At 38.8% G+C, this 25,866-nt stretch overlaps 1 protein-coding gene across 2 annotated transcripts in view; it reads left to right on the top strand.

Moving 5' to 3' along the window:
• GLG1 (golgi glycoprotein 1) overlaps window positions 1–25,866 on the top strand; it is a 146,370-nt gene that overhangs the window by 87,223 nt on the left and 33,281 nt on the right. For both annotated transcript variants that reach the window (XM_045443534.1, XM_045443536.1), the window contains exons 3-8: window positions 8,586–8,672; window positions 12,041–12,256; window positions 17,834–18,037; window positions 18,754–18,825; window positions 19,737–19,920; window positions 23,400–23,614. In XM_045443534.1, the coding sequence (XP_045299490.1) occupies window positions 8,586–8,672; window positions 12,041–12,256; window positions 17,834–18,037; window positions 18,754–18,825; window positions 19,737–19,920; window positions 23,400–23,614 (978 nt within the window). The remainder of the gene's footprint in view (window positions 1–8,585; window positions 8,673–12,040; window positions 12,257–17,833; window positions 18,038–18,753; window positions 18,826–19,736; window positions 19,921–23,399; window positions 23,615–25,866) is intronic.

Below are 25,866 nucleotides of genomic sequence, written 5' to 3'. Positions count from 1 at the left end.
TTTGGGGGTTAGGAAGGATTTGACACTACTGAATATGGGCCAAATCGTATACAGAAAACAGGAGAATTGATGTCCTTATAAAAAGAGAAGATTAGGACATAGACACAGAGGGAAGACCATGTGAAGATACAAAAAGATGATGGCCATCTACAAGCCAAGGAGAGAAGTCTCAGAAGAAATCAGTACTGCCAACACCTTGATCTCAGACCTCTAGACTCCAGAGTTGTGAGAAAATAAATCACTGTTGTTTAAGACACCAAGTCTGTGGTATTTTGATGGCAGTACTAGCAAAGTAATACACTTTTGGGTCGGAATAGGATGCATTATAATTTTTCCCATTAAAGTTAATGGAACACATTTTAAAAATTAAACAACTTTCCACCTAATAGGGAGTTCTGGAATGAGTTAGTGTTGTCAAGCAAGAGATAAGATTAGTTATGAACAGTTTTTAGGCCAATGCATTTGAAAATGTTTACCCAATGGACAAATTCCTAAAAAAACAAACAACCAAAACTAACACAGGAAGAAGTAGAAAATCTGAGTAACCTGTATTTACTTTAAAAAAATGAATCTGGAGGTAAAAATCTTCCCATAAAGAAAACTCCAGGACCAGATGGATTTATTGTTTTGGTTTGGTTTTGTGTTTTTAAATAAACATTTAAGGAAAAAATAATACCAGTCAGTAATTAGAGATTACAATCACACCTGTCAGAATGGCTGTTATCAAAAAGACTACAAATACCAAGTGCTGGTGAGGATGTGGAGCAAAGGGAATCCCCATGCACTGTTGGGAATGTAAATTGGTGCAGTCACTATGGAAAATAGCATAGAGTTCCTCAAAAAATTAAAAATAGAGCTACCATACGATCCAGCAATTTCACTTTTGGGTGTTTATTCCAAGAAAATGAAAACACTGACTTGAAAAGATATGTGTACCTTCATGTTCATTACGGCATTACAGTAGCCAAGACATGGAAACAACTTAAGTGTCCATTGATGGATGAATGAATAAAGAAAATGTGATATATATACAGTGGAATATTATTCAGCTATAAAAAAGTATGAAATCTTGCCATTTGTGACAACATGGTGGGACCTTTGAAAGGCATTATGCTAAAGTGAAATAATGCTAAACATTATGGGTTTTTTTGTTGTGGTTTTTTTTTTTAACGTTATGTTAAAGTGAAACCCAGTGAGCTCTGCTGAGTGCCTGGCGAGGCCTCCTGTCCCTGCCTCTTCTTTCCTGCTGGAGGTGGGGATCAGGCCAGGCAGACTAGTTGTGGGTGTTTGGGACAGGGGCTGTCTTTTAAATTTTTATATTGTTGGGGTGCCTGGGTGGCTCAGTCAGTTAAGCATCCAGCTTTGGCTAGGGTCATGATCTCATGGTTTGTGGGTTTGAACCCCATGTTGGGCTTTGTGCTGACAGCTCAGAGCCTGGATCTTGCTTAGGGTTCTGTGTCTCCTTGTCTCTCTGCTCCTCCCCCACTCGTGCACTCTGTCTCAAATATTAAATTTTTTTTTTAATTTTATATTGTTGTTTTTATTATTTGTAATTTGAACCCAGGGACTTGCACAGTTGTCGTCTTCACCCAGAGGAGGAAGACCCGGGCGCTGCCTTCCCTCTTGTTGGCGGGGATTTGGGGGACCTGGCACCTCAGCAGCCACCAGGACTTGAGAGTCCATCCTGGCCTGGGCCAGAGCCGGGGAACTGGTACCCCCCAAACCCACCTGGACTCTGTGACCTCTGGGAGCCAAGCCGGCTCCTGTGTCAGCCCTCAGGGTCTCGCTTTCCAGACCCTGCCCCACAAGGCCTGCTGGCCTCTGGACTGTTCCTGCAGGAGCCCCACCCTCCCCCAAGGGCTGTCTGCAAAGGCCTGTAGCCCCAGTAGTGCCCTGACCCCTTCTCCTCCACCCTTGGGCAGGAATAGAGTAAATGTTTGTATGGATTTTTTTTAAAAAAAGAACAAAAACAAAAACACTGGATGCTCCCTCTTCTGTGCTGAATCTAAATAAATTTAAAAATTAAATAAACTAAGCTCATAGTTACAGAGAACAGATTGGTGGTTGTTAGGGGAGTGGGACAAAGGATGAGAGAAATGAGTGAACTGTTTTTTGGTGGTTCATTTTGTTTTTTCTTTTTAATTTAAGTGACTTTTAAAATAGAAATTATGCCATAAGATACAACATAACTATTGGATGGATAAATTTGAGATAAGCCATTTAAAAAAAAAAAAAGGAAAAAGGAAGGGTACCTGCCTGGCTCAGTTGGAAGAGCATGCGACTCTTGATCTCCAAATTCATGAGTTCGAGCCCCACATTGAGTGTAGAGATAACTTAGATACATAAATCTTTAAAAAAGGAAAAAAAAGAAAAATGGGTAAGATAGTTGAACATCCATTTCCTAAAGATGATGGTTGAATGACCTATAAATACATGAAAAGGTACTCAACCTCATTAGTAATCAGGGAAATGGAAATTAAAACCTCAGTGATTCACCATTAGATAAATTGCCAGAATTGTAAAGACTGATGGTATCAGTACCAAGTATTGATGTGACTATGGAATAAGGAAATTTTCATGCATTGATAGTGATAATGTAAATTAGTATAACTACTTTTGAAGCTGCTTAGCATTTACGTTCTAAAGCTGAACATAAGCATAATACATGATACAACCATTTCACTTCCAGATATTTATTAACTCAACAGGAATGTTTGTGTGTCATTTCAAGAATGTTTATAGCAGCTTATTTTAATAGTCCTGTGAGTGAAAGGTTAGTAAAACCCTTTCCCTTTCCTCATGAGAATTTGAATTCTACTCACTATGTAACTCAGATCTCTGGTGGTCTGGTAGTAGTAAAATGCTGACTAAGCTTCAAGGCAGTATAGGTCATGATGAAAATGATCCTAAATGGTACATTCTGTTGGGACCCGAAAGAACTGTAAGTGAATTGTAATTATTCGATAGGGGTGCCATACTTGGGGCTTCCCTGATGCGGTGACTCATACCTGAGTGTGTCCCTTGCAGAGACCCTGAAAGCTTTGCCCAGAGGGTTGTTTTAAGAGATAGTGGTTCTCACGGGGCATGAGTCTTCTAAGCCAGGGCTCCTCCCTGTGCCCATTGTGAGTCTTTTCTTCTCACACCTGAGCTGTTTTCTGGAGAGAACACAGATGACTAAGCAGACTGCCGCCAGGGTTTCCCTGGCGCAGTTGATGACAGTGTGTGGTTCCTGTCTGGTTCCTGTCCTGTCACCTGTGTTCTCTGGTGACAGTGTGTGGTTCCTGTCTTTTATCTAGCCTACTCCTTTCCACAGAACTCCACGCTCCAACTGCTGACTTTATATTTTTACTCTGCCTCATAGTCCTTTCTAGAACCAAACTCTCTACTTTTCCAGTTAGAGATTGGGGATTAATTGGTAATGACCATGGAGAAAAATAGGCCCATGAAATAAATGACTGTGAACTCTGTGACAGACTATAAGTGGAAGGAATGAAATAATGTTCTATATAGCTCAGCATGTATACTTTTGTATAGCATCACTAATGTAAATACTCACCATCTGACATTATGATTTAACTATATTGGGAGAATTGGGATCAGGAAGAAGCATATAAAAGTTCATTCCTTCTCTTTTACCATATAAAGTTTTATAGAATATTACAGAATATCTAAAACTAACAAATCAAGAAATAGCAGTTAATTAGGTAGTTTAAAATTGTAGAGGTAATTTCTGTAAAAAAAAAAAAATCAGCAAAAGGAATTTGAAATATTTGTCTCTGGGGAGTTGGTAGGACTTCAGAAAAGGACTTGTCTGGAAACTGCTTGTTTGTTTTGATTTTTTAACTACTTATTCAACTAAACAAGATTTAAAAGTTGTAAGATGAATGGAAGAGGAAGTGGATAAAATGAGCTATACTTTTCAAGGAGCTTGGCTGTGAAGGAAGCTTTTTGCTTCACCCTCCACACCCAAAACTTGTCATTATCCCAAATACCTCAGATACATCGCATCTTCTTCCAGCCAGCAGTACATGGCTTTTAACTGGTCTGCTAACCTCCCCTCGTCTTGCCCTTCTCTGCACTGTGACCAGAGTTAAGCTTTTGAGTTCTCTGGTTAAAATTGTTGATTAGCTTCCCATTTCTTGTAAGGTAAAATACGCATTCTTTAATGTGAGCTCTAATACACAGTGTGATCTGACCCCTGCCTGTAACCTGCCAGCCCCAGCTTTCATCCCTCAACTGCAGCTGTTCTGAACTGTGGATGTCCCCAGAAGTTATTATTGCGCTCTCTGTGCTCTCTAGCTTTGTACTCCTAGAACCCCAATCTCCCACCTGACAAAATTCCTTCTTATTCTTGGGGATCAAGCCCGGTATAACTTGGTCTTTGCTTCCCACACCTGCCCTTCCTCCACATTCACTGAGCTGTATTCTTCCTTTGTATTCCCGTAATATCTTCTGCATGCATCTGGTGTCAGATTTATCACACTATATTTTTATTGCTTATTTTCTTCTCAGTCTGACTCTTTCAAATCTTTTGGCTCCTATGGTTGAGCTCCTTGAATGCCGAGACGGTGGCTTTTTTCCTTCACTCTTCTCAATTTTGTCACCTAGCTGGATTCCAGATTATAGCAGTTACTCAATATGTGTCTGGGTGAGGGAGATGGGTATGTAGATGAATTAAAAGTGAACATCTTATGTTTAAGAAAGTTGAAGCTGAAATGCATTCTGCTAACTGATAGCACTTATTGTCAGTTGCATTTACTTTTCTTAGTTGATTATAACCACTCAGGAGAGGACATTTATCAAGTATGGTATGAGTAATCCACTGTCAGTAATGAAGTGTGCAATGTGTGTTTTTTAGAGGAAAAGATACTGGTGGCTTCGTGTGCTGAATTCCCTTTCTACTTAGAGTAATAATCATTACTAGGTCATGTTAAAAATAAAAGAGCAGGGGGTGCCTGGGTGGTTCATTTGGTTAAATGACTCTTGATTTTGGCTCAGGTCCTTATCTCACGATTCGTGGGTTCATGCCCCAAGGCGGGCTCTGTGCTGACAGGTTGGAACCTGCTTGAGATTCTCTCCATCCCACCCCCCCATCTCTCTCTGCCCCTCCCCCCCCCCAATAAATAAACTTTTTTTTCTAAATGTTTGTTTCTTTTTGAAAGAGAGAGCACGAGTAAGGCAGGGGCAGAGAGAGAGGGGGGTGGGGACAGAGGATCCAAAAGTGGGTTTCGTGCTGACAGTAGCAAGTCCCTTGTGGGGATTGAACTCAATCTCATTGAACCATGAGATCATGATGAAAGCCAGAGTCATGCTCAACTGACAGAGCCACCCAGGTGCCCCAATAAATAAACTTTAAAATATAAAAGAGCAGGAAATAGATTAATGGTTGCCAAAGAATGGGAGCAGGAAGGATGAGGAGTGACAAAGTGAGTGTAGGGTTTCTGTTTGGGGTGATGAGCATGTCCTAGAATTAGAAAATGGTGATGTTGTACCACCTCTGAATACACTGAAAACCACTGAATTGTACACTGTAAAGTGGTGGCTTTTATAGTATGTGAATTCTATCTCAAAGTAAAAGAAAGAAAAATAAAGGATGAGGGGTGCCAAATTAAAAGTTAAAGACATTTCAGAAGATCTAAGTGATTATTTAAATGGCTTTGACAGAAAATCAGTTTCTAGCCCATCATAGGACATCTGAGTTTGCATAAAAGTAGGGAAGCAATCTGTGGTTTGTATTTTATAATTTTTCTGTCATTTCTTGCTGTTTACTCTAAATCCTTGAGCTATCAGACAGCTTTTCTTGCTTGCTTGCTTGTTCTTTCCTTCCTTCCTTCCTTCCTTCCTTCCTTCCTTCCTTCCTTCCTTCTTTGTCTGTTTTCTTCTTTCTCTTTCCCTCTTTCTTTCTTCCCTCTTTCTCATTCTTTCTTTCTTTCTGAAAGAAATGGCATTGAGTCAGCTACAAGTCACTCAATAAGGAGGGAAATTTTTAATCTATCTTTGGTTAGATATACATACAGAATATTAGAATGTTCTTAATTTTAAAAGAAGAATGTTGCTTTAATTTTAAAATATAAAATTTAATGACCAAGTAGTACGAACTGAATTAATAGATAATTGTAAAATGTGTTTGTCTAAATTCTGACCTTGTCTTTTGATTCACTGGATTCATCTTTGCTTGTGAGGAACCAGGAGGCCCAAGATTTCTTCAGTTAGAGCTAAGCTTCTGTTATACCCCTTCTCAGTTTGGCCTCATATGTCCTGTTATTTGAACTTGTCACTCATAATGGTATAAGTTTGTTCTTTTGTATGTCTGTTAAACAAATATTTGTTGATACCTGTGTGTTCCATCATTCCCTCTTCAGGGCACTGGGCATACACTGTGCTGAACAAGGCAGAAGTTCGTCCTCTTAGAGATTTTGTTATAGATGGTGGCCAGATTCTACTCCTTTTTTTTCTAAAAACTCACTTATTGATGAGAGTCGAGAGATTAGAGCTTTTTGCTGGCTTTTTTTTTTTTTTTGCAAGAAGAGGAGCAGAAATCCCACTCATTTTTCATGTTTTATTTATTCACAAAATTTTCTTTAGTACTCCTATACAGAATTAACTGCTTATTTCTGTATTGTTCCTAACAGGTTATATAAGACTGTTCTCCTTCTAAAAAGCAGATCTGGTCATGTCATTCCCTTTCCCTTTAGTGACTCCCTGTTATTCTCAGGTTGGAGCTCAGACATAGCTTATTAGGGGTTTATGATCTGGCCTTGGGCTGCCTCTCCAGAGTCAGTCTTCCATTGGACTCGCGTTCCTCTGGCATGCCCTGCATCACTTTCAGTGAGCTTCTGTGCATCCTGTTTCGTTTACCTAATAAAATAGTCTTCTCCTTACCCCTTTACTATGGCTAACTGCTTGTCTTTCAGGTTTTATCTTAGGTAGCACTTTCTATGATAAACTTTACTGGACCAAATGCCCCAGCGCAGTCTCGGGTACTCCTTCCCTGTACTGTTGTGGTACCTTGTGTTGCTGTTAATCAAATACTTGCAGTACTTTGCCATTGACCATAGCCACCACTGGACAGTCTTTGTCTTTCTCCTCTTGTTTTAACTCCCAGCTCCTGAAACGGTACATACTCAGAACATTTTTTTCTATTTCCTGTAATAGCCTATGAAGACCTTGAGTTTAGACTTGTGTGGTAGATCATAAGTGCTAACCAGATGTTTGAGTGAATCAGTGAGCGATTGATTGCATTGTTTAGTCTTGGAGTATAGGAGAAAGACTTGTGAACTGCTTCTCCCTCCCCAATCTCTCCATTTTCAGCATCATACAAAGTCCCTGCTCTGTCTCTCCAGCTGAGCCTAGAATAAGGGCTCCTTTGGGCTACTTTTCAGAAAATGAATCATATATTGGAAAAATTTTAAGTAAAGCTGCAAAGCTAAGGTAATATTAAGCCCTCACCTGTGAACAGTAATGGCTTTAGATATTTTGCAGTTTAAAACATGTTAAAACAGTTGTGTAAAGTAGACCTTATGGTGTATATGTCAAGACAAGGGAGAATTTTAAAGGAATAAAGATAGGAAAGGAATTTTAAAGGAATAAAGGAAACTAGATTCCGGGCATCTCTCCTTCATAACACTGATCTATGAAAGCACCGTGGATTGTGAAATCTGCAACTAAAGCTACCAAATCTGAGCTTCAGGGTTATACTTTTAATAGGCTTAATAAAATTTAGCTTGTACAACTTTATTAATGTTTTCTCTGAAAACCTTACCAGAGATTTTAATTGCAGTTTTTTCTTGACTTAAAAAAAAATTCTTCTTAAGTGAAAAAATAAACAAGTATGTCTGAGTGGTAATATTTTATTTTGTCTGCACATTTTTTTAAATGTTTATTTATTTTGAGTGAGAGGGTGAGCAGGGGAGGGGCAGAGAGAGAGGGAGACACAGAATCTGAAGCAAGCTCCAGGCTCTGACCTGTCAGCACAGAGCCCGACATGGGGCTTGAACTCTCAAGTTGAGCTATGAGATCATGACTTGAGCTAAAGTCGGACCAACTGAGCCATCCAGGTGCCCTTGTCTGCACATTTTTTTAAAGAGAGAGAGCATGTGTGCATGTGCCTACGTGAACTGGGGAGGCCCAGAGAAGAGAGACAGAAAACCAAGCAGGCTCTAAGCCATCAGCACAGAGCCTGATGAGGGGCTCAGACTCACCAACTGTGAGATCATGACCTGAAGCAAAAGTAAGAGCAGGACACTTAAGCAACTGAGCCACCCAGGTGCCCTCATTTTTTTTTTCCCTTTTATCTGTAAACAAAATGACATTTTTATCTTACTTTTTCTTTTTTTTTTTAAGATTTAATTTTTTTAAGTCATCTCTACCCAACGTGGGCTCAAAGTCACAACCCCAAGACCAAGAGTTGCATGCTCTACTGACTGAGCCAGCCAGGCACCCCTCTTACTTTACTTTTCATTAACTGAATATGCTTTTATCTGACTCTGTGTAATGGACTTTTGTCACTTACGGTAACCATTGATGGAAAATTTCATACTATTTTAACTGCAGTGTTTTGTTTGTTTTTTTTCTCTTATACCTAGTTGTTGTGGAATTACAAGCTGAATCTAACTACAGACCCCAAATTTGAATCTGTGGCCAGAGAGGTTTGCAAATCTACCATATCAGAGGTAGGTTGTGACAGAATTTTGTGGGTATTTAATGGCTTAGAAGAGAAAATTACATCTGTTGACCAGACCAGTCATTAAGGGAGGAATAACTGACTCAGTTACTTTACTTCCCTTGGAATTCACATCTACATGGTCTGAGAGAGGCCACTGCAGTGGGGAGTATAACTAGCCTCCTGTATTCACCTACAGTTACAGTAGGACGCTATTGATTCAGACATATTGGAAATCAGGCTCCGTTGGTCCCCAGATGGAGGACACAACTGCTTCTGTCATCAGTGCTGCGGTCACACTTTTTACGATCTGCTGATGTCTGAAGCATATCAAAATGGTCTCCCCAAGAGGCTTATCAACGTTTCTGAGTTACACGTTTGGATCAATTGGACCACAGAGGCATATGCTTCAAATAATAGGAGTTAGCATTAAAAAGGTTTGTGGAAGGATTGTGTATGTTGTTATAGTTAGATGTTGAGTATAAAAATAAAAATAATGAAAATAGTATAGCATTGTATGGGTGCTAATTGGGGAAACTTTTCAACTGCCTTGGTTCAACAAATGATATTAGTGAAAATTGTGGTATTGAAATTTTTATTTTATTTTTTGGAATCAGTGATAGGAATTTCAAAAAGCCAGAGATTTCTGCATACTGAAGTATAAGAATCACAAAGAACAGTTGCTGTTTTTCCACCTCAGAGTTAATAATTGTACATTTTGCAACATCTAGATCTGCCCTCAAACTACCCTACTGATGACTCAATTCAGGACCACTTTCTTAGCTCTAAGGGTTCTTAGCAGGACCACCCCTTCCAACCAGATAAGCCCTCAGCTTTGTTCCTCAATTACATCATTACGGGACCCTGTTTAGAACCTGTTTGCTTCCTCACACCTTCTAATACTGGATCTGATATGTTTTATTCTTTTAAAGCAGTTACCCTTCTTCATAGTTACCTTGGGGCTTCAGAACAGAATAGCGTATCTTTGAAAACATTGGGCTTCGGCTTTTAGTATTGCACACGTCATAGTCCCTTAGCTAGCTATATGGTTAGCTGTTTATAGCACTTTGATTGCCTTGTGGAAATTTTGCCCAGAGTCTCTGCATATTCATCAGAAAAATTTCACTCTTGGCTGGCTTATAAAAGATATATATACGTATAATTGGTTTTCTTATAATGGGTATGTAATGATGGTTCTCTTGTAACCTTTTGGGGTGTTGTGGTTTTGTCAAAGATTTCAAGTAAAAACCGGAATTTATCCCTCCCTAGGAGGGAGATTATACTGGAATCAGGAAAATTAAAATCAGGAAGAACCTAATTGCCCACAAAATGTTTTATTCTACATCTCTCTCCTATCTTCTTTCTTGCAATCCTATTTGCAAGGAGAAAAACAGCATCACAAGAATACCTGCAAATTGCAAACCAAACTTATTTACTCTCTGTAGTTGAAGCAAATACTGCTCGCTTCCTGCTTTCCTCCTGCTTCCCTCCTGCTTCACGTCAAAAACAGAGTGACAGCAGCATTTTTCTAATGGCACCTTATGAATCTGCTCCCCAGCCACTTCAGAGTTTACTCCCATTCATAAATATGTTGATGATTTATTGCGGTTCTTGCTGTTAATCTTAGAAATTTTCCTTCTGTCTTATTAAACTTCTAGCCAATGGAATGGCTGAAGGAAAGCATAATCTTCTGAATCAAACACCATGCCCTATTGTAACTGGTGGTGAACTAAAATACAAATAGGTACTCAGTCTCTGTGCTTCAGTAAAATCTCAAGTGATTAAAGCTAAATACACATTTATTTTCTTATTGGGGCTCCAATTCAAAATGTGCTCCTGGCTTTTCTTCAGATTTATAAACTTGATTGCCCAGTATAAGGGCTGTATTGAACTCTTGCACTTTATTAAGTTTTAAAACCCAGGTGTCTGCCACTAGTTTTGTGTTCTTACACAGGCTTTTCATTGGTTGAATTACAAATGCCTTCCTTTCACTTTTGAAACTTTTGTTTTACTCAAAACAAAACAAGCCTTTTCCTGGAAATACATTCATGACCCTCTTTTTTAGGCATCTCCAAAAAAAAACAAAAAAACAAAAAAACAAAAAAAAACCCTCAGGGTTAAGTTGAAAGAGTTGCATTCATCTTGATTGTTGAAGGTCTCTGCTGCCTCTTGAAGCCAGAGTGAGACTATTTACTTAAATTCTCAAGTTTGCTTCTTTAAAAGTAAACAGTCTTCTGTCTTGAACAGAGTGTCTGACTTGATCTGGATTTGATACAAGAATTAGACTTGAAGAGACCTAGTGGGCTATAGGATGATGTGTGTGTGGTGTATTTGTTTTGCCCTCTATACATATTTACGATAAGTGTGATAGTAGAGAATGGTCTCTATTGGTTTCAAAAAACCAGTAAAACATTCTCTTCTCATTTATAGTAAAAATAAACATTTACATTTGGGCCCCTTACTCTTGTCAAAACTACCATTTTTGTTTGTTTTTAATTTCTTCAAATACAGTAGGATTTTTGCAAACAACTTTCCCCATTTTATAATTCAAGCTTACAACCCTATAAGTAGATTTTATTCTTTTAGGACTGAATTTCAGCATTTTTTGGCTAGTTTGCTTCATTAGCACTTGTGGTTTGGGATGCACTTTGCAGGAACAGTAACCATGTGGAATTACTCTGTGCTTGATCCTCTAGAACATGTTGTCTAAACCACCCAAATTAGATTTGCAGTGGCCTTCCCCTTCTCAGACTTTTTGCCAGACTGCACTGAGCATCATTTTAAACATGTTTGTGTTCCAGACCACAGTGGCAAAGCTGGGACTCTACTAAACTTCAAAAACACATGTCCAAATCCACAGTTAATTCAGAACACATTAATGTCATGTCAAGAAGTAATATTATGCCTTCCTGCCTCCCTCCTTTTGGCCATTAGGTTTCCCTGACAGTAATGGTTTGCTGTGTAGCTTGACTTGGGACATGGTACTAGACTTCACTTCTGCACCTGTTTTCCAGACCTGCTTCCCAGATTCATCTCACTGTCCATTGCCTTCTTTGCGTCGATAAAGGAACTTTTCAGTACAGCCATTCTGAAGCTGTAGATGTTAGAAGCTCTTTTTATTTATATCTCAATAAAGCTGAAATTGTAAAAATTTCTTGCAAAACACATTTAGTGGGTATTTCCTAGAGAGTACAACTATCTGAATATGCCCGCCACTATTTTCTTTAAAATAAATGTATTTCTAAGTGTTTTCCTCTTTTTCTCCCAAATACAGAGATGGGAAATCAATAAGAAAATATCACACATTCTCTCTTTTATAAAAGTTACATGATAGGAAAATAAAATACTTGTGTAAAACAGCCACTTTCTTTGGAGCAGATTAAAGAATGTGCTGATGAACCAGTTGGAAAAGGTTACTTGGTTTCCTGCTTGGTGGATCACCGAGGCAATATCACTGAATACCAGTGTCACCAATACATCACCAAGATGACGGCCATCATTTTCAGTGATTACCGTCTAATCTGTGGCTTCATGGATGACTGCAAAAATGACATCAACATTCTGAAATGTGGCAGTATTCGGCTTGGAGAAAAGGTATCTACTATACTGGCTTCACCAAAGGGGTCCTGCAAACTTGATGAATGTAAAGTGTTGTATAACTGGCATGGGAAAAATTTAGGGCTGGAGGTGGCCTTGAAGTAGAGGTCCAGACAGCCCTCAGATCTAAGACTCGTTAACCTGTGAATGCATTTCGTTTGTTTGTGTTTCAGTATGGGGACGCAGAGGAATTAATATCAGCCAAGAGTAGTGTCATCTTCAAAATACTAAACCACTTGCCGGGTACCTGTATTGTTCCTTGCCAGAGCATTTTGTCGTCTGTGGGCAAAGTGGTTGGATTAGAAGAGACTTGAATTTTCTAACCTTTCTCTGCAAATACCTTATTGCTGCTATAAAAAAAAAAAAAATTACTTAGTAAGCACACTGCTACAAAAGAAGATATTTAAATATTAGAAAAGTTATTAGAAAATAACTACCTAGCTAATTTCTTCTTTCTTAATTATATCTATCTGGTCTTCCTTTTGTTCCTATGAATCTGTTGTCCAGGAGGTCATAATGGAGGTTTGGCCAGGTTTATTCTGAATTTGTTGGCTCAGCAAAATGAAGGAAACTCCTGAGAAGTAACAGCTGCCGAGGGAGAGGTGGTCTGAGGCATATGTCTGGCATCAGCTATTAATTGCCACTGCTCATTAACCTGCTCTTTAGGAAATATGATAGGAAATAAAACCCCTTTGTCGCTTTGCCCTCTATTTGTTCATTGTCCCGTGGTTTGCGGGCTTCTGTCACTGACCAAGGGGGCCTGGTGTTAGAATGCCAGAGCTGCACACACCAGTTCATTGGAAGCTTTTAGTGCTGGTTCTTACCTGGCTGTCACCAAATACCTTTTCCTTCCCACCAGCACAGGGCTCTGGCCCTTTCACAGGGCACCTCTGAGTCAGTCTTGAAAGTGCTGTGAATTTGGCATACAGCTTTTGGCAGCTAAAGAAAGGCCAGTTTTAATCAAGAAGGCAGATTTTTTTCCTTCCCAGCAGACTCTAGAAATGGCACAAAAGCACTTAAGCTACCCTAATTATTCAGGAAGCGCCTCTGCCTTTATTTAGGGTGTGAGAGATTATTTCCAGTTCCATATCTCACTCTTTTTAAAATCTTCACATAAGTGTCCTAGACACATTTTTTTAGGAATCAGTGATGACACTTTTCCATATTTGTGATTAGTGGTCCACACCATAGAGTAGACCATTACGATTCATCTCTCTTTGTAGTAGTTTTTCCTTTTGATACCAAGGTAGTTGCTGTTTAGCTTCCCTCCCCCTGGCAATCTGAATTGTCAGAATAAAACCTGCTTTCAACTGCATATATGAGTTATTAAGTTTCAGTGACTGAGACGATCGCAGAACACAGTAGTACTTAGAGCCCAAAGACAGGACAGTGAGGACTATTTGCCCAGCTTTGTTAAAATAACAGAAACACACAAAAGGCTGCGCATTTTTGTCATGGTTATCTTTTGCCATGCCTACTGCTTAGGTGAATTTCTGTTTATATCAGATCCCTATCCTAGCATCAAAGACTTTCTTCTGTATTTCGAGGACAAGAAGATAGATTCACACCTGCACTTGAAAAAGCATGCTCCCTCCTATATAACCCACTCTGGTACTGCAGCCAAGTTTAAAAAGGAGGGAGGCAGGTCTTTAGCCTTTCTTGGCTTTTCTAAATGGGAGTTTCCTTTTCTGAAGCCAGTTGTTTAGATATACAGATTATCCTGAAAATTAATGAATCAGCTTCTGACCACAGAAGAAAATAGGCTCATCTGTTTCATATTTGCCAATGAAGCTTGCAAATTCCTCTGTGACTGGCTTTGAACTGACTTCCTCCAATGGTCAGAGGAAAGGGGTCATGGTTAATCTGTACCCTGCCTCTGTATGAATATAGAAAAGTCATCATTTTAAAACTATTATTTTTTTCAAAATGTTAGTATATATAAATTTGAGAACAAAGATTATGAATTTTTTTATAATGTTTATTTTTTGAAAGTGAGAGAGCATGAGCAGGGATGGAGAAGAGAGAGAGGGAGACAGAGTCTGAAGCAGGCTCCATGCTGTCAGCACAGAGCCCGATGTGGGGCTTGAACTCACAAACCACAAAGACCATGACCCGAGCCGAAATCAAGAGTCGGATGCCTAACTGACTGAGTCACCCAGACGCCCCAACAAAGACTATATATTAATAACATTTTTTTCTGAACAAACACAGTTAAAATGAAAGGGCAGATCATCTGAAGAAAAAGTACGGTGTATCATCCATTATAGGAACTTAATTAAGGAAATGTGCCACATTATTACTACTTTTAGACTTTTCATTCAGTAGTTAAATAATTTTATCATTCCCTGCTTTTAACCAACTGCTTTGAATATGTTTGGACGGTCTTTTTCTCTCTTTGTCTAGTAAGGAAGATCAAAGAAGACACCAAAAATATTGAAATAGAGAATGGTTTATAGCAGAAATGAAAACTGAGTTCTTGCCTACCTTTTTGAGATTAATGTTATTTTTCTCTGTTCTTAAAAAAAAAAAAAAGGACAAGGTTTAAGGGGAAGAAAAGATACTACCTATCAAATTGCTAAAAACTGATCAGGACACTTAGCAGTAGTTTTGAGACCTTTGTCTCACCACAGAACTTTTAAAGTTTCATTTTAAGTCCATTAGCAAGATCATTTGTTACTCAGTGTTAAGCCTATATATTAGTAATGTAACCTTTTTTAACCTAAGTAATTTTGTTTTCCTGTCAATGATGTGCCACTGTGCAGTTTTCCTCCCTTGCTTTCATTCTTATTCTGGAATTAGCCATACAGTCTTCTTTTCAAATATTTACATACATTTCAGTTATAAAAGTAAAACGGGCTAGACTGAAAAGCTCAGAGACTCTGGGGGAACCAATATGAATACTTGAAATATCTTTATTTGAAAAAATTGTCTATCTAAAGTTAAGATGAATGAAAACCTCTAATGGAGATGATGTTATAGCCCAGTACCAATATGTGGTGCTACAATTGCTATAATTATAATTAAATCTTAGATTCCTTAGGGGGTCTTAAACCCTGATGCTGCTGCCTTTATTTAAATCCAAGAAGAAGCAAATGGAACCATTAGGAAATATAACAGCCCTAAATAGATAATCTTACTGATGGCACATTTAAAACCATTACAAACCCTGACTATACAGGGAAACACTTAAGACTCATTACACGGAAGTCATTTCTTTACCCTGTGACCCAAGACTAAAGACTAAATATAAATCAAGAGTTGACTCTCAGGGGGTGCCTGGGTGGCTAAGTCGGTTAAGCATCCAACTCTTGATTTCAGCTCAGGTCATGATCTCACGGTTTCATGAGTTCAAGCCCCGTGTTGGGCTCTGTGTGCTGACCATCCAGAGCCTGCTTGAGATTCTCTTGTATCCCTCTCTCTCTGCCCCTTCCCCGCGCACGCACACACGCACGCACACAAACACACACTCACTCTCTCTCTCAAAAAAAAAAAGAAAAGTTGACTATCAGATTATTATTTTCATGTTTATATGATTAAGACCTAGTTGCTAGCAGCCACCTAATTAAGTTAATGGGCTACTCAACTTTGGTAAAGGATCTTGTTTTGTTTTATAAAATAAAATCATGTTTATAATAATCTTTTATATACTGTGAATAGTAAGTGACTGAGGTTTCTGGCCAAGCCTTTGTTATCATAGGTTTGTTTCTCCTTTGGAAAGTGGAACATGTAGGCCTTGCTTAAATGGGCCCTAGTCAGACAAACCTGAGTGTCACTCATGATTTAGGAAGAAAAAATGAGCCTTATTCCAGATTTCTGGGGTTTGTGTCAACTTTTCTCTCTGTCCTTATCTTTTTGTCACTTGTCTCTTGGAGTTTTGTTTACCTATTCAGAAGTGCTCTCTAAAAAACCTTCTTGGTCCTCTTGGGTTTTTAAGCATGGGATAGAATCATACAGCTAGTGAGCAAGGTTCAGGTACAGATAGAGAATAGGAGGCATGAGAATCTGCTAGTAGAGTGTGCTTCCAAATCTTTTTTGGGTCAGTACACCTTTTGAAAATTTAATGAAAACCGTGAACCCTCCTCAGGAAAAATCTACAACATCCACATACAGATTATAGGAATATCCTAGAACCCCGAGGTTTGGACAAATAAATGATGGACTGTTAGCTAGGCACCTTCCCTTCTGCAACTCAAGACAAGTTGATAAACTCTAGGCCTGTATTTACTCCTCTGCACAAGAGGTACCACAGCTCTTATCCCCTCTCCACAGGTATAATGGGAGACAACTTGGGCATTTTTCTGGAAATAATTTAGAAATTAATGTGCTATATAGAACAAATCGCATTACAACAAAGTAGAAAAACCACAATTTTTTTTGTTGAATTGAAATTTCGCTTAAAGTAGATGTTTCCCTGCTTGTTTTAGGAATCGTTTTAATATGTACAGATGATTTCATAGATATGATATTTTAGTCTAACAAGATTGTGTGTATAAATAAAAGATAGCATATACTTCCTACCGCTTGGTTTGCTGTATTTATGGTTATACCTGTCACGTTTTTGAACCATATCTTCAGAGTATAGCAGATTAGGACTCCTGAATAAAAAATATTTAGGGGAAATTCCTCATATTTTTAGTGAATGGATGCTTGTGGTTGCCATGGGGATGATGCAATGCACAATTAAAGATAATTGGATGGTTTTAGGAGAGCTCTCAAAAGCAGTTTGTATAAAGGGTGATAATCTCATTAAATCTCATTAGGATAAATCCAAAACATCAAAGTGAGTATTACACTATAAATTGTACATATTGGGGTCTTTGTGGACAGTATAGAGTAGAAAAATGAGAAGGAGGGTCTCTGTAACATCTTTTCTCAGTGGATTTTGTGGTTTGCCTTTTTTTTTTTTTTTTTTTTTCCCAATTTGACTATTGGGGAAATACCTCACCTTTGAGGTAGACGAACAGAGATTTCTGCAGTGTTATTTCAACATTGACATGAACCACAATCAGAACGTGGAGCTAATGTAAATTCTTAAAATTTTTCTGACATTTTAAACTTAAAGAATTCAGGTTTCTGTTTTTTTCTTTTTTTTAATGTTTATTTTATTTTTGAGAGAGAGAGAGCGAGAGCTCATGTGCGAGCTGGGGAGGGACAAAGAAGGAGGAAGACACAGAACCCGAAGCAGGTTCCAAGGCTCTGAGCTGTCACCACTCACGAGCCCTGAGATCATGACCTGGGCTGAAGTCAGACACTTAACCAAGTGAGCCACCCAGGCACTCCCTCAGGTTTCTATTTCTAGTGCTAACTTAACTATACTTAAATCTCCCAGGATCTCTCTTTCCATTTGTAGTGTGCAAGTATTCCATTGTAATAGAAGACTGTTGAGGACATTTTCTGTAACTTCCACAGTGTGGTTGGTTCCCAGGGTGGTTGGTTCCCACCTGATTTCTCAACAGAACGTGAATAAGCCAACTATATATTGAATTGAGAATTTTTTTTTTTTAAAGCAAATGATGTTTATTTGAAACTCATTGTGGTGAGAGTTTTACAATATTAGTATCCTTGCTGTTTTAGGATGCACATTCACAAGGTGAGGTGGTATCATGCTTGGAAAAGGGCCTGGTGAAGGAAGCCGAAGAGAGAGATCCCAAGATTCAAGTCTCTGAACTCTGCAAGAAAGCCATTCTGCGGGTGGCTGAGCTGTCCTCAGATGACTTTCATCTAGACCGGCATTTATATTTTGCTTGCCGAGATGATCGAGAGCGTTTTTGTGAAAATGTGAGTCAGCTCAGAAACTGTTCTTCTCTTTAAAATATTTTTTAATACTTTAGTCCAAAACAAAATAAACCACACACTCTCCCGTGCACATAAGGCACTGAAAGGGAAGGTGGAGTTGGTCCCAGGATAACAGAGACTGATGGAATCCTGTTCATACCTATTTCGTGGCTAAAACTACCATATTACATGTTATTTGTTTTGGGCTAAGATAAACAAAACAGCAGGTGGCTACCTTTTAAAATGAAATCCTTGATTGCTATCTGCAGACCTTATAGAAAAACTTGCTAACACATGAAATGGAAGAGTCTCCATTCTTACAACAAAGAACTGAGAGTAACTTGTGTACATTTCCACCCTCTGCTGTTTTGAATAAGCAGTTTTAGCCATCAGAGCCACTGATTATGAGTTTTATTGGCTCCAACATAATGTAAGAAGAGACTGACAAGACACTTCTCTTGGTTCCCTGATTAACATTATATCTGGGAACAAAGGACAGTAGCCACGCATCATGGGAAATTTTTTTTCATCTTTCCTGCAATCACCATTTTCTTCCAAAGGCCACTAAATGTTATAAATGGCTGAGCCATTTGTTCAGAAGTGCTCACCATTATAATAATTTAACAGGAGGTTCTGTATAAGGTTGTGGATAGGGCCCAGCATAACTACTCAGCTGATTGTTATCATCCTCATCATCATGTGTGTGTTCCATCTTACAGACGCAAGCTGGTGAAGGCAGAGTGTATAAATGCCTCTTTAACCATAAGTTTGAAGAATCCATGAGTGAGAAGGTCAGTATTATTTTGAAATACACCAGTATTTTATTCATTTCTTAAAAGTTTTCTCAAATCCTCTCAAATAATATTCTTATAAACTCATTACCAGGATATAAATGATAAAGCTTACCCTTTTCAGAGGAGAGACACTTGGCTTTCAGTAGAGAACCAAAGCATATTTTGCTTAAGCCCAGAAAATGAAGCATTGTGATATTAGATACCGGGAAGCTAGTTGAGAATCAATTTTGGAAGCAAAGTTGGAGAATTTTGTATCACAGTCACATTGAAGCCAGCCTCACATACTCAGGAAGTTTAGGCTAACCAAACCAATGTGCTTTGCAGGTAATTAGCTATTTAATTTTTCGGCAGCTGTCTCATTAAGCATTCTCATTACCATTAGTCTGCTGTTCCTGGATAAATGCAAGAATCTTTTATGACTTTTAAAAGAATAATTATTCTTGGTTTTGCTCTCCTGCCATTTACTGTCATATGCAGCTGAAGAAATGTTTCATTTCAGTTGCTTATATAATTTACTATTGAATAATTATATTTTAAAAGCATAGAATGTAACTTACAGAGTGCTCTGTCAGTTGCCACTTTGATTCTTGTGAAATTTACTTTAGGGATATTGTTGAAGAGGAAAAGCATACTTTGTCAAGCTAATGTATTAGAATCTACCAAGTATGTTTTTAGGTACTGTTGCAGCAACAGTCAGTAATTCACTGTAGAATTCCAAGGGTTTCTCCATCCATTTATCCCTGCCTCTTACCCCAGCACACTTGTGTTCACTTTTAGCCAAACTTAAAGGTAGGCATTTTGGTAACGACCGCAGTTGTTGACATACCCTTGACCACGAGCCTCTGCTTGTATGTGTGAGCAGCCGAACCACCTGAGTGGTCTTACTCTTTGCTACACTCTTTATTCAGTGTCGAGAAGCACTAACAACCCGCCAGAAGCTGATTGCCCAGGATTATAAAGTCAGTTATTCATTGGCCAAATCCTGTAAGAGTGACTTGAAGAAATACCGGTGTAATGTGGAGAACCTTCCACGGTCTCGGGAAGCAAGGCTCTCCTACCTTCTGATGTGTCTGGAGTCAGCTGTGCATAGAGGTAAGAATTAATTTCTTTTTCTCCTTTTCATTCCTTTTGGATTCACATTCTAGCGTCTCTTGTACACGTAAATGTTAATTTCCTCCTGTATTTGCCCTTCTGAGTTTACATGTGCCTTGTGACTCAGGAGCCTTTGTTTGCAAGCATAACTCCTGGAGCTGAAGGCTTAGTATCCCTAATCCTTATTAAAGGCCTCTTTCTCTTAGCTCAATAATTGCCAATTTTGTTTTTCTTTACATGCCAGCTTGTTTTTTTTTTTTTTTTAAGGTATATGTCTCAAATGCAAATAGTTTAATTTTAATTTTTTTTTTTTAATTTTTTTTTTCCAACGTTTTTTATTTATTTATTTTTGGGACAGAGAGAGACAGAGCATGAACGGGGGAGGGGCAGAGAGAGAGGGAGACACAGAATCGGAAACAGGCTCCAGGCTCTGAGCCATCAGCCCAGAGCCTGACGCGGGGTTCGAACTCCCGGACCGCGAGATCGTGACCTGGCTGAAGTCGGACGCTTAACCGACTGCGCCACCCAGGCGCCCCTTAATTTTAATTTTTTAATTTTTTAATTTTTTTTAATGTTTATTTTTGAGACAGAGAGAAACAGAGCATGAACGGGGGAGGGTCAGAGAGAGAGGGAGACACAGAATCTGAAACAGGCTCCAGGCTTTGAGCTGTCAGCACAGAGCCCGACGCGGGGCTCGAACTCACGGACCACGAGATCATGACCTGAGCCGAAGTCGGGCACTTAACCGACTGAGCCACCCAGGCGCCCCTCAAATAGTTTAATTTTTAAAATGCATATTCAACATTTTTAGGAGAGTCATAGCATAGTAATTTAGTGTATGAGCTTTGGGTCAGAGAGGCATGGCTTTAAATTAATGGCTCTATCACCAAATTTAAATTAATGGCTAAGTGACCACTGTTAATATTTCTTAATCTCTCCCAAACTCATTTTTCTTTTTCTCTTTTAAGATTTTTTTTTTTTTTTTTTTTTTTTTTTGAGGGAGCGCAAGTTGGGGAGGGGCAGAGCGAGAGGGACAGAGGATCAGCAGCAAGCCCAATGTGGGGCCTCTAACTCACTGCAAGATCGTGACCTGAGTCGAAGTCAGACGCTTAACTGACTGAGCCACCTGGGTGCCCCACAAACTCATTTTTCTTATCCAAAAAACATAAATAATATTTATGGTGGGTTTTTATGAAGATTGAATGAGGTTATTTGGAATAGCACTTAACATTCAATAAGTGATAGGTACTGTTATTGTTACAACATCAATGATACTAAGAAACTGAACAGTAGGGGTGCCTGGGTGGCTCAATCAGTTGAACTTCCAACTCTTGACTTCAGCTCAGGTCATGATCCCAAGGTTGTAGAACTGAGCCCCCCATCAGGCTCTGCACTGAGCATGGAGCCTGCTTAAGATTCTGTCTCTCACTCTGCCCCTCTCCCCCACTCACACTCTCTCTCTCTAAAAAAATAAATTAAAAAAAAAAAAAATAATAAAGAAACTAAGCAGTAAAAGAAGAAGGGATTGACCCCTTAGAACCACACTCATGGTCTGTTGAGTCCAAAAGTCAACCCCTGAAAAGGAACCAAGAAGGTCGTATAGAAGATGAGGGTTGTCTTTCTGAATATTGGCTGTAAGCTGTAAAAATTAATTTCCTAGCTCTTATTAAATAAATGATGCTGGGACAGTTGGTTAGTGATTGAAAAGATAAGGGGAAAAATCAATCATTAAATAAAACTCGGAACTTTTTGATGATTTTTTTTTTTTTTTTTTTTCATATCTGGATAGTGAAAAACTCCTAAGCTTCAAAGCCATGGAATAGCAACCTGGGACAATGCATGGTCTTGGGTTGAATACCAAATAAAGGACATTTTGGAGACAAACAGAGATTGTTGATTATGGTGTGGATATTAGATGAGATTGTCCTAAAATGGAAAGGTAGAGATTATTGACTAGTACAAGAATATTGTGAAACAGTATGCATAATATAATCTGATTTTGGTATTTATAAAAGTTAATATTCTTAAACTGCAGATTAATAAGAAACACAGGAAGACTCAGTAAATACACTGCCAAAGGCTATGTGAAATAATTCAGAAAAATTACACCAATTGCATAATATTAAAAAGACTGACCATATTACGTGTTAGTGAGAATGTGGAGGAACTGGACTATCTAATGCTTCTGATGGAATTTAACATAGTACAACAGTTTTGGAAAATAGTTTGCCAAATTCTTAGAAGTTAAGCACACATCTACCATATGACCCAGCCATGTGCCCAAGAGATATGAAGGCATATATCCATATAAACTCTTGCAATTGAGTGCTCATAACAGCTTTATTTGTAATAGCCCCAAACTGGCAGTGACCCAAATGTCCAACAACATTTGAAGGAATAAAGAAATTGTAGTCTGTCCATGTCATGAAATAATATTACTTAAAAATAAAAAGGAATGTGCTGTTGATACATGGATGAATCTAAAAATAGTTTTGCTGAGTGAAAGAAGTTAGACAAAAAAAGAGTCTGTACTGTCTGACTCTGTTTATATCAACTTCTAAAAAGTAGAAACTAGTAAACTAGTCTGTAGTCACAGAAAGCAGATCAGTAGTTGATAGGGGAGGGGCTTAGGTGGAGAGGGAGGGAGAGATTCTCAAAGACCATAAGAAAAGCTTTTGGAGTTGGCGGATATGTTCAATATCTTCGTTGTGGTGATGGCTTCAACAACGTATACATATGTCAAACTTCTCCAATTGTACGCTCTAAAAATACAGTTTATCTTATCTTAATTACACCTCAGTAAAGCTGTTTTTTAAAAAACTTTCTTAAGATTTCCCAGTTGGCATTTTTTAGCTCAACGAAGGGGGCTGAAGAGGCTGTAGTGAATATTTGAAGTGTAGTCTTTTCCACAGGCTTTAACTGTGCATACCAGTAGGGGTTGTTCTTAGCTTTCATTGTTACTCTAAAAGTTACCTTATTAATAAGACTTCGATGGAGAGCCTGGGTGGTTCAGTCAGTTAAGTGTCCAACTTTGGCTCAGGTCATGATCTCACAGTTTGTGGGTTCGAGCCCCACGTCAGGTTCTGTGCTGACAGCTCAGAGCCCGGAGTCTGCTTTGGATTCTGTGTCTCCTTCTCTCTCTGCCCCACCCCCACTTGCACTCTGTCTCTATCTCCTTCAAAAATAAGTATTAAAAAAATTTTTTTAATAAAAAAAAATAAGACTGCCATCGGCCCAGCATGTGCATTATTAGTTTAGTAGTATAAAATCTGTATAATGCAGAATACTGTCAAGATAAACCCTAGTCTCTGAAGTCTCAAACTCATTTTATGCTGATGCTTGCTATATCCTAAGCTTTTCAGTCTAGCTAATAGCATAACTGGTATTATATTCTAGAGGAAAACATGTACTTTTATGTGTGGTGATATCTGATTGTAATGCGCACCAGCCATAATGTCGTGACTTAAATCCTAACTTAGGACGACAAGTGAGCAGTGAGTGCCAGGGGGAGATGTTAGATTACCGGCGCATGTTGATGGAAGACTTTTCTTTGAGCCCCGAGATCATCCTGAGCTGTCGGGGCGAGATCGAACACCACTGTTCTGGATTACATCGAAAAGGGCGAACTCTGCATTGTCTAATGAAAGTAGTTCGTGGGGAAAAAGGGAACCTTGGAATGAACTGCCAGCAAGCGGTAAGGAAAAATTTTCTACTGCCATTTGGAATGTTCTATTTTATCGGCTAAGGAGTCTCCTCCTGATGCTGTCCCAGCTTCCTTTGTCTAGATCGTTTGTGGCATCACAGTTAACACTGGGCACTAGGAACCAGACACAGAATATTGTTCAGGCATACCTTAATAAGAACATGGAATTTGCTGCAGAGCGAAAGTTTGAATTTCATAAACAATAAATGGAGCTATATACTTAAAGAAATAGGTAAAATGCATTGTTTGCTGGAGTTTTTAAAGGAAAGTAACTTGCTAGATGAAATTTCTAAACTCAGAACCAAGGCAAACCAGGTTCTGGTAAATTAGAAAACATCCTGCACCAAAAGACGATGTGCCTTTCTCTATAAGCTTGATTAGATTGAGGCTGAAAAAGAGCTGAAAGGAATTGAAAGTTTCTAAGAGTTTGTTGTTTTTTGTTTTTGTTTTATTTTTATTAATGTGCAGCATACTGTGAATTCTTGGCCACAAGGATCAAGAGAGCATGTTATTTTCAAAATGACACCATCTTTCTTGTTACACCAGGGGCAACTGTGCATGGAAGGGTCTTTCTTTCTCTGGCCCCAAACTGTACATGAATTCTATAAAGATATTTGGAAAAGATGAGTGTACTTCTTGGGAAGATAAAGTTATTCCTTTTTTTCCCCTTTTTTTAAAGATAAAGTTATTCTTGATCTAGGGTTCATGAACAGTTGAATAACTACAGGTGAGGGGCATAATATAAAGTTAACAAAATACTGTAGGTGCACTGCATCTGTTTCATTACCATTGTCCACATTTATTACTTTTTACTGAATAAGAGTCTTTGAACCATTCTCGGTACCAAATGGAACAGTGGTACCCTGTACAGTGTACCCCATACATCCCTTAGGACGCACAAAAGATACCATTTAGCTTTGTATCCTAAATTAGGGAGTTGAGTTTCTCAGTGAAACTTTAGAAAACCACAATTCAGTTGTTTTTTGTTGTTGGCATTTTTATTAAAAAATGAGTATTATAGAAAGCCAGGGGCGCCTGGGTGGCGCAGTCGGTTGGGCGTCCGACTTCAGCCAGGTCACGATCTCGCGGTCCGTGAGTTCGAGCCCCGCGTCAGGCTCTGGGCTGATGGCTCAGAGCCTGGAGCCTGTTTCCGATTCTGTATCTCCCTCTCTCTCTGCCCCTCCCCCGTTCATGCTCTGTCTCTCTCTGTCCCAAAAATAAATAAACGTTGGAAAAAAAAATTAAAAAAAAAAAAAAAAGAAAGCCAGAATTTGACCATCTGAAACACAAAATGTCCATAGAATTTTGATGTGGAGTAAAATTTCATCTTCGCTTCTCTTACCCTGACCCAGAGTCGAAAGTAAATTATACATCCAGTGGTGGAAAAAATAGACAAATATATATATATATATTCTCCAGAATCCCGAACCCAGCTAGAAGGAAGGCTTCAGGAATCTACTGTGGTTTTAGTTGGAACATTGTGGTTCTTCAGGAACAATTCTTGCTGGTGATTGTCCTGGGAAACCTCTGTGACGATATGTGTGCTTGGGCCTCAGACCAAGAGTGAATCAAGACATCCTATACTTGAAGCTCATCCTTAATGCAGCATGTAAAGGGAAGGGAGTTGGTCAGGAATAAACCTCTTTACTGAGGCTACACTTATACCAAAGTGTACAAAAAAAAACAAAATAAGTTGGTTTAACTTAATTTCACACCATCTACCTCCAGGGCTTTTTGAAATTTAGCTTGTTAAAAAGAACTAGTGGCTCATCTTGGAAGGTAAATACGGACTTCCCGTCTCACCCTTTTTGTCTAGAAGAAAATTTCTCACAAGCATTTCCCCAGTTTTTTCCTAAGCAGTCAGGGGCTGGAATAGATACATAATCACGTAGCGATTTATGTTCATAGTGTTTGTTTCCCACACTGCTGTCCCTGGGCTCCAGAGTGGCAGTGATCCCTTGGGCTGATAGCCCTCTAGAGTCTGTAAGGCAGTCATTGTCTCCTTTTAGGAGCTGCAGTCTGGTGTGTTCATTTTGAATTCTCAAAATTTGCCTGTCACTTATGAATATTTAACCTGTACAGTTCTTGCAGAGACTTCCAAATCCCCATGATACTTAAAACTTCCCTCAGAAAAAGATGGAAATATTTTGGTCTTTGTCAGCAAACGTTACTACTAAAATTGATGATAATCTTCCTATCAGCTAAGCAGAGCATTTTGTAGCTTCTCCAAATTGCCACCGACA

Source organism: Leopardus geoffroyi, chromosome E2, assembly GCF_018350155.1.
Source record: "Leopardus geoffroyi isolate Oge1 chromosome E2, O.geoffroyi_Oge1_pat1.0, whole genome shotgun sequence".
Lineage (NCBI taxonomy): Eukaryota > Metazoa > Chordata > Mammalia > Carnivora > Felidae > Leopardus > Leopardus geoffroyi.
Note: the sequence above shows the minus strand (reverse complement) of the source record. Positions and strands in the feature narration are given on the sequence as shown.